The sequence below is a fragment of the Nipponia nippon genome, unplaced genomic scaffold (genome assembly GCF_047370975.1).
Source record: "Nipponia nippon isolate SJK-2023a ecotype South Korea unplaced genomic scaffold, ASM4737097v1 scaffold_46, whole genome shotgun sequence".
Taxonomy (NCBI): Eukaryota; Metazoa; Chordata; class Aves; order Pelecaniformes; family Threskiornithidae; genus Nipponia; species Nipponia nippon.
Genome location: NW_028262365.1, coordinates 1,061,969 through 1,072,634, shown reverse-complemented (window position 1 = coordinate 1,072,634; position 10,666 = coordinate 1,061,969). Strand labels below are relative to the sequence as shown.

Genomic DNA, 10,666 nt, shown 5'->3' with positions numbered 1-10,666 from the left:
CCCCCGTGGGGTGGGGGCACCCCCGGGACCCCCCCCCGCCGGCACCGCCCTGAGGAGCTCGGCGCGGCCGCCAGGGGGCGCAGTGGCGGCCTGAGCCGGGGGGGCGGGGTTTTGGTGCCGCAGGGGCGGGGCTTTGACTCCCGGGGCGGGGTTTGGTTGGCAAGGAGGTGGAGGGGGCGTGGCCACGCGTGACTCAGCGCGTTGCCATGACAGCGGCGGCAAAGGGCGGGGCGCTTCCGGCGTGGCCGGTGACGCCCTTCCGGCGGGAAGATGGCGGCGGCGGCGGCGGCCCCGGGGGCGGGCGAGGGCCCCGCCGCGCTCCCGCCGCAGCCGCTGGAGCTCAAGAGCCAATTCCGGACCCGCGAAGGCTCCTACCGGTTGCTCGGCCCCGAACTCAGGCCCCGCGCAGGCCCCGCCGCCGCAGCCGCCGCCCCCGGGCCTTCCCCGCCCGCCGCCGGCCCGGGCCCCGCCGCCGCCCCGGGCCCGGCCGCGCTGCCCCCGGTGCGGTTGTCTATGGTGCGGTTGGCGTTGCCGCCGGCTGAAGAACCGGGGGGCCCGGCGGAGCGTAGCCGGGTTTGCTTCAACCTAGGCCGGGAGCTCTACTTCTACGGCGGGGCCGGCTCCGGGGGTCGCGGCCCCCGCGGGGTAACGGGGGCCCCGGCGGGGGGGGGGGGGGGTGGGGCACGGGGGCCGTTACAGGGGTCGTAGGGCCGGGAGCGGGGGGCTGGGCCCAGCGAGCGGAGGAGGCAGCGGGGCCGGGGACACCGGGGCCGGGAACGGTGACCCCAGAGCCCTCAGGAGCCTCCCGCTAACGGGGACGGGGACACGGGGGACAGTGACGGTGACCGCAGACCCTCCAGGAGCCTCCCACTAACGGGGACGGTGACACCGGGGACGGTAACGGTGACCCTAGAGCCCCTAAGAGCCACCTGCTAGTGGGGACGGTGACATTGGGGCCAGTAACGGTGTCCCCAGGAGCCCTCAGGAGCCTCCCACTAAGGGGGACACTGGGGACAGTGACACCAGGGACAGTGATGGTGACCCCAGGCCCTCCAGGAGCCACCCGCTAATGGGGATGGTGACACTGGGGACAGTAACGGTGACCCCAGGAGCCCCCCAGGTGCCACCCACTAATGGGGACACTGGGGACAGTGACACCAGGGACAGTGATGGTGACCCCAGACTCCCCAGGTGCCACCTGCTGATGGGGACAGTGACACCGAGGACAGTGACCCCAGAGCCCCCAGGAGCCTCCCACTAACAGGGACGGTGACACTGGGGATGGTAACGGTGACCCCAGGCCCCCCAGGTGCCACCCGCTGATGGGGACACTGGGGACGGTGACACCGGGGACAGGGACGGTGACACTGGGGATGGTAACGGTGACCCCAGGCCCCCCAGGTGCCACCCGCTGATGGGGACACTGGGGACGGTGACACCGGGGACAGTAACGGTGACCCCAGGAGCCGTCCGCGGTGGCACCGGCGCCCGGCCCAGGGCGGGGGGGCGATCGGTGACAAGCATGACGGTGACAAGGACCCTCCCGGGAGCAGCGGGGTGGGCACGGTGCCATCCCCCCCCCGCCTCAGTGCCACCGCCGGCGGTGCCACCCCCACCCCCCCGGGTGACGTCCCCGTCCCCTCCCGCAGTCGCTGGACCTGCACAAACCCATCGACAAACGCATTTACAAGGGGACGCAGCCGACCTGCCACGACTTCAACCAGTTCACCGCCGCCGCCGACACCATCGCCCTGCTGGTGGGCTTCTCCGCCGGGCAGGTCCAGTGCCTCGACCTCGTCAAGAAGGACGCCAGCAAGCTCTTTAACGAGGAGGTGAGCCCCAAATGTCCCCATTTGTGTCCCCAAATGTCCCTCGTGTGGCTTTGCCCTCGGTGACGCCCCGGGGCTGCGCCGTGGCACGGAATCGGGCCCCCAAATGCCGCGATTCGGGTCCCCAAATGTCCCTTTTTTGGCTTTGCCCTAAGCAACACCCCGGGGCTGTGCCTCAGCCCTCACTCCTGTCCCCAAATGTCCCCATCTGTGTCCCCAAATGTCCCTCATGTGGCGTGGCCCTTGGTGACGCCCTGGGGCTGCGCCGTGACACGGAATCGGGCCCCCAAATGCCGCGATTCGGGTCCCCAAATGTCCCTTTTTTGGCTTTGCCAAACAGTGACGCCCCGGGGCTGTGCCTCAGCCCTCACTCCTGTCCCTAAATGTCCCCATCTGTGTCCCCAAATGTCCCCATTTGTGTCCCCAAATGTCCCTCGTGTGGCTTTGCCCTCGGTGACGCCCCGGGGCTGCGCCGTGGCACGGAATCGGGCCCCCAAATGCCGCGATTCGGGTCCCCAAATGTCCCTTTTTTGGCTTTGCCCTAAGCAACACCCCGGGGCTGTGCCTCAGCCCTCACTCCTGTCCCCAAATGTCCCCATCTGTGTCCCCAAATGTCCCTCATGTGGCGTGGCCCTTGGTGACGCCCTGGGGCTGCGCCGTGACACGGAATCGGGCCCCCAAATGCCGCGATTCGGGTCCCCAAATGTCCCTTTTTTGGCTTTGCCAAACAGTGACGCCCCGGGGCTGTGCCTCAGCCCTCACTCCTGTCCCTAAATGTCCCCATCTGTGTCCCCAAATGTCCCCATTTGTGTCCCCAGATGTCCCCTTGTGTGGTGTGGCCCTCGGTGACGCCCCGGGGCTGCGCCGTGGCACGGAATCGGGCCCCCAAATGCCGCGATTCGGGTCCCCAAATGTCCCTTTTTTGGCTTTGCCCTAAGCAACACCCCGGGGCTGTGCCTCAGCCCTCACTCCTGTCCCCAAATGTCCCCTCTGTGTCCCCAAATGTCCCCATTTGTGTCCCCAGATGTCCCCTTGTGTGGTGTGGCCCTCGGTGACGCCCTGGGGCTGTGCCATGACACAGAATCGGGCCCCCAAATGCCGCGATTTGGGTCCCCAAATGTCCCTTTTTTGGCTTTGCCCTAAGCAACACCCCGGGGCTGTGCCTCAGCCCTCACTCCTGTCCCTAAATGTCCCCTCTGTGTCCCCAAATGTCCCCATTTTTGTCCCCAAATGTCCCTTGTGTGGCTTTGCCCTCGGTGACGCCCCGGGGCTGCGCCGTGGCACGGAATTGGGCCCCCAAATGCCGCGATTCGGGTCCCCAAATGTCCCTTTTTTGGCTTTGCCCTAAGCAACACCCTGGGCCTGTGCCTCAGCCCTCATCCTGTCCCCAAATGTCCCCATCTGTGTCCCCAAATGTCCCCATTTGTGTCCCCAAATGTCCCTCGTGTGGCTTTGCCCTCGGTGACGCCCCGGGGCTGCGCCGTGGCACGGAATCGGGCCCCCAAATGCCGCGATTCGGGTCCCCAAATGTCCCTTTTTTGGCTTTGCCAAACAGTGACGCCCCGGGGCTGTGCCTCAGCCCTCACTCCTGTCCCCAAATGTCCCCATCTGTGTCCCCAAATGTCCCTCATGTGGCGTGGCCCTTGGTGACGCCCTGGGGCTGCGCCGTGGCACGGAATCGGGCCCCCAAATGCCGCGATTCGGGTCCCCAAATGTCCCTTTTTTGGCTTTGCCCTAAGCAACACCCCGGGGCTGTGCCTCAGCCCTCACTCCTGTCCCTAAATGTCCCCTCTGTGTCCCCAAATGTCCCCATTTGTGTCCCCAAATGTCCCTCGTGTGGCTTTGCCCTCGGTGACGCCCCGGGGCTGCGCCGTGGCACGGAATCGGGCCCCCAAATGCCCCAATTCGGGTCCCCAAATGTCCCTTTCTTGGCTTTGCCCTCAGTGCCACCCCGGGCCTGCGCCGTGCCACCCATCTGTGTCCCCACCCGTGCCCGGGGGCCCAATCCTGACCCCTCTTCCCCCCCCCCCTTCTCCCCGCAGCGCCTGATCGACAAGACGAAGGTGACCTTCGTCAAATGGCTACCGGAGACGGAGCGGCTTTTCCTGGCCTCCCACGCCAGCGGTCACCTCTACCTGTACGACGCCGAGCAACCCTGCGGTGCCGCGGCCCCTCAGTACAACCTCCTCACGCAGGGCGAGGGCTTCAGCGTCTTCGCCTGTAAGAGCAAAACCCCCCGAAACCCCCTCCTCAAATGGGCGGTGGGCGAAGGGGCCCTCAACGAATTCGCCTTCTCGCCCGACGGGCGCTCGCTGGCCTGCGTCAGCCAGGACGGTTGCCTGCGCGTCTTCCATTTCGACTCCATGCTGCTGCAGGGGATGATGAAGAGTTATTTCGGGGGTTTGCTCTGCGTCTGTTGGAGCCCCGACGGGCGTTACGTGGTAACGGGAGGCGAGGACGATTTGGTGACCGTTTGGTCTTTCGCCGAGGGGCGAGTGGTGGCCCGCGGGCACGGTCACAAGTCTTGGGTTAACGCCGTTGCCTTCGATCCCTTCACCGGGGCGACGCAGGCCCCCCAACCCCCCGAGCTGAGCGGGGGCGAGGAGGAGGACGAACCCCCCGATCCCCTCGTCCGTCGCTCGCCCGCCGTCACCTACCGCTTCGGTTCGGCCGGCCAGGACACCCAGTTCTGCCTGTGGGACCTGACCGAGGACGTCCTTTACCCTCGCCCTTCTCTCTCCCGCGCCCGTACCCTCACCGGATCGGGAGACGCCGGCGTTCCCGTTCCGGGCTTGCCGCGCTCGCTTTCCCGTTCCAACAGCCTCCCGCAGCCGGCGGGGACGGGCTCGGCCCGCGGCCCCCCACCCGACGGCCCCCCGGCCTTCAGCGTCGGTCGTTTCGCCACGTTGACGTTACAAGAACGTAAAGGAGCCTCCGGTTCCGAAAAAGAGCACAAACGTTATCATAGTTTGGGCAACATCAGTCGAAGCGGGGAGAAACCTCCCGGCGGTGCCGGATCCCGGGGACGACTGGATACGACCAAGGTGCTGGGGACGGCGCTTTGCCCCCGGATTCACGAGGTGCCGCTGCTGGAACCCCTCGTCTGTAAAAAAATCGCCCACGAACGCCTGACGGTGCTGCTTTTTTTGGAGGATTGCATCGTCACCGCCTGCCAGGAGGGCCTCATCTGCACCTGGGCCCGGCCCGGCAAGGCCGTGAGTGCGCCGGGGGGGACGCGGCGAGGGGGTTTGGGGGGGCTGGGGGGACATAAGGGGTCCCGCTGGCAGCCTGGGGGGTCAGAGAGGGGGTTTGGGGGGCTGGGGGGTCCTGCTGGCAGCCTGGGGGGGTCAGAGAGGGGGTTTGGGGGTCAGAGTGGGGGTTTTGGGGGGCTGGGGGGACATAAGGGGTCCCGCTGGCAGCCTGGGGGGCAGAGAGGGGGTTTGGGGGGGCTGGGGGGACACAGGGGGTCCCGCTGGCAGCCTGGGGGGGTCAGAGAGGGGGTTTGGGGGGGCTGGGGGGACACAGGGGGTCCCGCTGGCAGCTTGGGAGGGTCAGAGAGGGGGGTTGGGGGGGAGATAAGGGGGCGCGCTGGCAGCCTGGGGGGGTCAGAGAGGGGGTTTGGGGGGGCTGGGGGGTCCTGCTGGCAGCCTGGGAGGGTCAGAGAGGGGGTTTGGGGGTCAGAGAGGGGGTTTTGGGGGGCTGGGGGGATGTGGGGGGTCCCGCTGGCAGCCTGGGGGGGTCAGAGAGGGGGTTTGGGGGTCAGAGTGGGGGTTTTGGGGGGCTGGGGGGGACATAAGGGGTCCTGCTGGCAGCCTGGGGGGCAGAGAGGGGGTTTGGGGGGGCTGGGGGGACACAGGGGGTCCCGCTGGCAGCCTGGGGGGTCAGAGAGGGGGTTTGGGGGGGCTGGGGGGTCCTGCTGGCAGCCTGGGAGGGTCAGAGAGGGGGTTTGGGGGTCAGAGAGGGGGTTTTGGGGGGCTGGGGGGGATGTGGGGGGTCCCGCTGGCAGCCTGGGGGGGTCAGAGAGGGGGTTTGGGGGTCAGAGTGGGGGTTTTGGGGGGCTGGGGGGGACATAAGGGGTCCCGCTGGCAGCCTGGGGGGTCAGAGAGGGGGTTTGGGGGTCAGAGAGGGGGTTTTGGGGGGCTGGGGGGGACATAAGGTGTCCCGCTGGCAGCCTGGGGGGGCAGAGAGGGGGTTTGGGGGGGCTGGGGGGACACAGGGGTCCCGCTGGCAGCTTGGGAGGGTCAGAGAGGGGGTTTGGGGGGGACATAAGGGGTCCCGCTGGCAGCCTGGGGGGGTCAGAGAGGGGGTTTGGGGGGGCTGGGGGGTCCTGCTGGCAGCCTGGGGGTCAGAGAGGGGGTTTGGGGGTCAGAGAGGGGGTTTTGGGGGGGCTGGGGGGATGTGGGGGGTCCTGCTGGCAGCCTGGGGGGCCAGAGAGGGGGTTTGGGGGTCAGAGTGGGGGTTTGGGGGGGCTGGGGGGGACATAAGGGGTCCCGCTGGCAGCCTGGGGGGGTCAGAGAGGGGGTTTGGGGGTCAGAGAGGGGGTTTGGGGGGGACATAAGGTGTCCCGCTGGCAGCCTGGGGGGTCAGAGAGGGGGTTTGGGGGGCTGGGGGGTCCTGCTGGCAGCCTGGGAGGGTCAGAGAGGGGGTTTGGGGGTCAGAGAGGGGGTTTTGGGGGGCTGGGGGGATGTGGGGGTCCCGCTGGCAGCCTGGGGGGTCAGAGAGGGGGTTTGGGGGTCAGAGTGGGGGTTTTGGGGGGCTGGGGGGGACATAAGGGGTCCCGCTGGCAGCCTGGGGGGGCAGAGAGGGGGTTTGGGGGGGCTGGGGGGGACGTGGGGGTCCCGCTGGCAGCCTGGGGGGTCAGAGAGGGGGTTTGGGGGTCAGAGAGGGGGTTTGGGGGGGCTGGGGGGTCCTGCTGGCAGCCTGGGGGGCAGAGAGGGGGTTTGGGGGGGCTGGGGGGGACGTGGGGGGTCCTGCTGGCAGCCTGGGGGGGCAGGGAGGGATTTGGGGGGCAGAGAGGGGGCTCGGGGGCTGGGTGGCCGGGGGGAGCCCCTGTCCCTGCTGTCCCCACCCCCACCCCCCCCCGGTGACCGATGTCCCCTTCCCTCGCAGGGCCTGACCTCGCAGAACGGCGGCTCGCCCAGCGGCACCGTGGTATAACCGTCACCGTCACCCGCCGGCGTCACCGTCACCCGTACGTACCCCCCGCCGGTGCCACCGCTCCAGGACACCGCTCCGTCCCCGTACTACTGAGCCCCCCTCCCCCCCACCCCCACCCCCCGGCTTGGCGGGCGCCCCGTTGTCCCCACGGCCACCCGCCGTCCCTGGCGGGGCGGTGGCACCGCGGTGCCGCGCCGGCGGGGCGCCCTGTGCCTTTGTCACTTTATGTCCCCGCCACGCCGCGGGGCCACCCGCCTCTGTCCCTTATTTATACTAAAGAGACGTTTTTTTTGTTTTCGCGCTCGGGGCGGCCCTGAGGTGTCGGGGACGGGGACAGGTTGGGGACGCTGGGGGCGGTGACGGGGGGCGCCGCACGGGGAGGGGCGGGGGACACGCTGGGGGACACGTGGGGACACGGGGAGGGACTGGGGACACGATGGGTGGCACGTGGGGACACGGGGACGGACTGGGGACGCGATGGGTGGCAGGTGGGGACACGGGGACGGACTGGGGACGCACTGGGTGGCACGTGGGGACACGGTGACGGACTGGGGACGCGATGGGGGACACGTGGGGACACAGGGATGGACTGGGGATGCGATGGGTGGCAGTGGGGACATGGGGACGGACTGGGGACACGATGGGGGACACGGGGATGGACTGGGGACACGATGGGTGGCATGTGGGGACACGGTGACGGACTGGGGACGCGATGGGTGGCACGTGGGGACACGGGGATGGACCGGGGACACGATGGGTGGCACGTGGGGACACAGGGAGGGACTGGGGATGCGATGGGTGGCAGTGGGGACACGGGGACGGACCAGGGACACGATGGGTGGCACGTGGGGACACGGGGATGGACTGGGGACACGATGGGTGGCACGTGGGGACACGGGGACAGACTGGGGATGCGATGGGGGACACGGTGACGGACTGGGGACACGATGGGGGACATGTGGGGACACGGGGATGGACTGGGGACATGATGGGTGGCACGTGGGGACACGGGGACAGACCGGGGACATGATGGGGGACATGTAGGGACACGTAGGGACACAGGGACGGACTGGGGATGCGATGGGGGACACGGGGATGGACTGGGGACACGATGGGTGGCACGTGGGGACACGGTGACGGATTGGGGATGCGATGGGTGGCACATGGGGACACGGGGATGGACTGGGGACACGATGGGTGGCACGTGGGGACACAGGGAGGGACTGGGGACGCGATGGGTGGCAGTGGGGACATGGGGATGGACCGGGGACACGATGGGGACACTCTGGAGACACGCTGGGTGGCACGTGGGGACATGGGGACAGACTGGGGACGCGATGGGTGGCATATGGGGACACAGGGACGGACTGGGGACACACTGGGTGGCACGTGGGGACACGGTGACGGACTGGGGACACGATGGGGGACACATGGGGACACAGGGATGGACTGGAGATGCGATGGGTGGCAGTGGGGACATGGGGACGGACTGGGGACGCGATGGGTGGCACGTGGGGACACGGGGATGGACCGGGGAAAAGATGGGTGGCACGTGGGGACACGGGGACAGACCGGGGACATGATGGGGGACATGTAGGGACACGTAGGGACACAGGGACGGACTGGGGATGCAATGGGGGACACGGGGATGGACTGGGGACACGCTGGGTGGCACATGGGGACATGGGGACGGACTGGGGACGCGATGGGTGGCATATGGGGACACAGGGACGGACCGGGGACACACTGGGTGGCACGTGGGGACACGGTGACAGACTGGGGACGCGATGGGTGGCACGTGGGGACACGGGGATGGACTGGGGATGCGATGGGTGGCACGTGGGGACACCATGACAGACTGGGGACGCGATGGGTGGCAGTGGGGCCACGGGGATGGACCGGGGACACGATGGGGACACTCTGGAGACACGCTGGGTGGCACGTGGGGACATGGGGACAGACTGGGGACACGATGGGGGACACGGGGAGGGACTGGGGACGCGATGGGTGGCACATGGGGACATGGGGACGGACTGGGGATGCGATGGGTGGCCTATGGGGACACAGGGACAGACTGGGGACACGATGGGTGGCACGTGGGGCACAGCTTGGGGACAAGGTGGGGACAGATTGGGAACATGCTGGGTGGCACATGGTGGTCCAGGATGGATGGGGACAGGCTGGATGGCACGTGGGGGCACAGGGACAGGCTGGGTGGCACTGGGGGACACGGGGACAGGCTGGGTGACATTTGGGGACACAGTGGGGACACGGGGACAGGCTGGGTGGCACTGGGGGACACGGGGACAGGCTGGGTGACATTTGGGGACATGGTGGGGACAGGCTGGGTGGCACTGGGGGACACGGGGACAGGCTGGGTGACATTTGGGGACACGGGGACAGGCTGGGTGGCACTGGGGGACACGGGGACAGGCTGGGTGACATTTGGGGACACGGTGGGGACAGGCTGGGTGGCACTGGGGGACACGGGGACAGGCTGGGTGACATTTGGGGACACAGTGGGGACACGGGGACAGGCTGGGTGGCACTGGGGGACACGGGGACAGGCTGGGTGACATTTGGGGACACGGTGGGGACAGGCTGGGTGGCACTGGGGGACACAGGCACAGGCTGGGTGACATTTGGGGACACAGTGGGGACAGACTGGGTGGCACTGGGGGACACGGGGACAGGCTGGGTGACATTTGGGGACACAGTGGGGACACGGGGACAGGCTGGGTGGCACTGGGGGACACGGGGACAGGCTGGGTGACATTTGGGGACACGGGGACAGGCTGGGTGGCACTGGGGGACACGGGGACAGGCTGGGTGACATTTGGGGACACGGTGGGGACAGGCTGGGTGGCACTGGGGGACACGGGCACAGGCTGGGTGACATTTGGGGACACGGTGGGGACACGGGGACAGGCTGGGTGGCACTGGGGGACACGGGGACAGGCTGGGTGACATTTGGGGACACGGTGGGGACAGGCTGGGTGGCACTGGGCGACACGGGGACAGGCTGGGTGACATTTGGGGACACGGGGACAGGCTGGGTGGCACTGGGGGACACGGGGACAGGCTGGGTGACATTTGGGGACACGGGGACAGGCTGGGTGGCACTGGGGGACACGGTGGGGACAGGCTGGGTGGCACTGGGGGACACGGGGACAGGCTGGGTGACATTTGGGGACACGGTGGGGACAGACTGGGTGGCACTGGGGGACACGGGGACAGGCTGGGTGACATTTGGGGACACGGGGACAGGCTGGGTGGCACTGGGGGACACGGGGACAGGCTGGGTGACATTTGGGGACACGGTGGAGACAGGCTGGGTGGCACTGGGGGACACGGGGACAGGCTGGGTGACATTTGGGGACACGGGGACAGGCTGGGTGGCACTGGGGGACACGGGGACAGACTGGGTGACATTTGGGGACACGGTGGGGACAGACTGGGTGGCACTGGGGGACACGGGGACAGGCTGGGTGACATTTGGGGACACAGTGGGGACAGACTGGGTGGCACTGGGGGACGCGGGGACAGGCTGGGTGACATTTGGGGACACGGGGACAGGCTGGGTGGCACTGGGGGACACGGGGACAGGCTGGGTGACATTTGGGGACACAGTGGGGACAGGCTGGGTGGCACTGGGGGACGCGGGGACAGGCTGGGTGACA

The 10,666-nt window shown here is 68.4% G+C and overlaps 1 protein-coding gene across 1 annotated transcript; it reads left to right on the top strand.

Annotated features, from left to right (window-relative positions):
* Window positions 1–167: 167 nt before the first annotated feature.
* On the top strand, window positions 168–8,558 carry DMWD (DM1 locus, WD repeat containing). The gene is made up of 4 exons (XM_087729599.1): window positions 168–645; window positions 1,650–1,832; window positions 3,872–5,044; window positions 6,939–8,558. The coding sequence occupies exons 1-4, from the start codon at window positions 271–273 to the stop codon at window positions 6,984–6,986; spliced, it is 1,779 nt and encodes a 592-aa protein (XP_087585725.1). The 5' UTR covers window positions 168–270; the 3' UTR covers window positions 6,987–8,558.
* The last annotated feature ends 2,108 nt before the right edge of the window (window positions 8,559–10,666 follow it).

What these genes read in the sequence shown, in the direction of transcription:
- DMWD (XM_087729599.1), top strand. Translation starts at nt 271, where the DNA reads ATGGCGGCGGCGGCGGCGGCCCCGGGGGCGGGCGAGGGCCCCGCCGCG. An exon ending in GGGGTCGCGGCCCCCGCGGG is followed by an intron (nt 646 to 1,649) that starts GTAACGGGGGCC and finishes CCCCTCCCGCAG; the next exon opens with TCGCTGGACCTGCACAAACC. An exon ending in GCAAGCTCTTTAACGAGGAG is followed by an intron (nt 1,833 to 3,871) that starts GTGAGCCCCAAA and finishes TTCTCCCCGCAG; the next exon opens with CGCCTGATCGACAAGACGAA.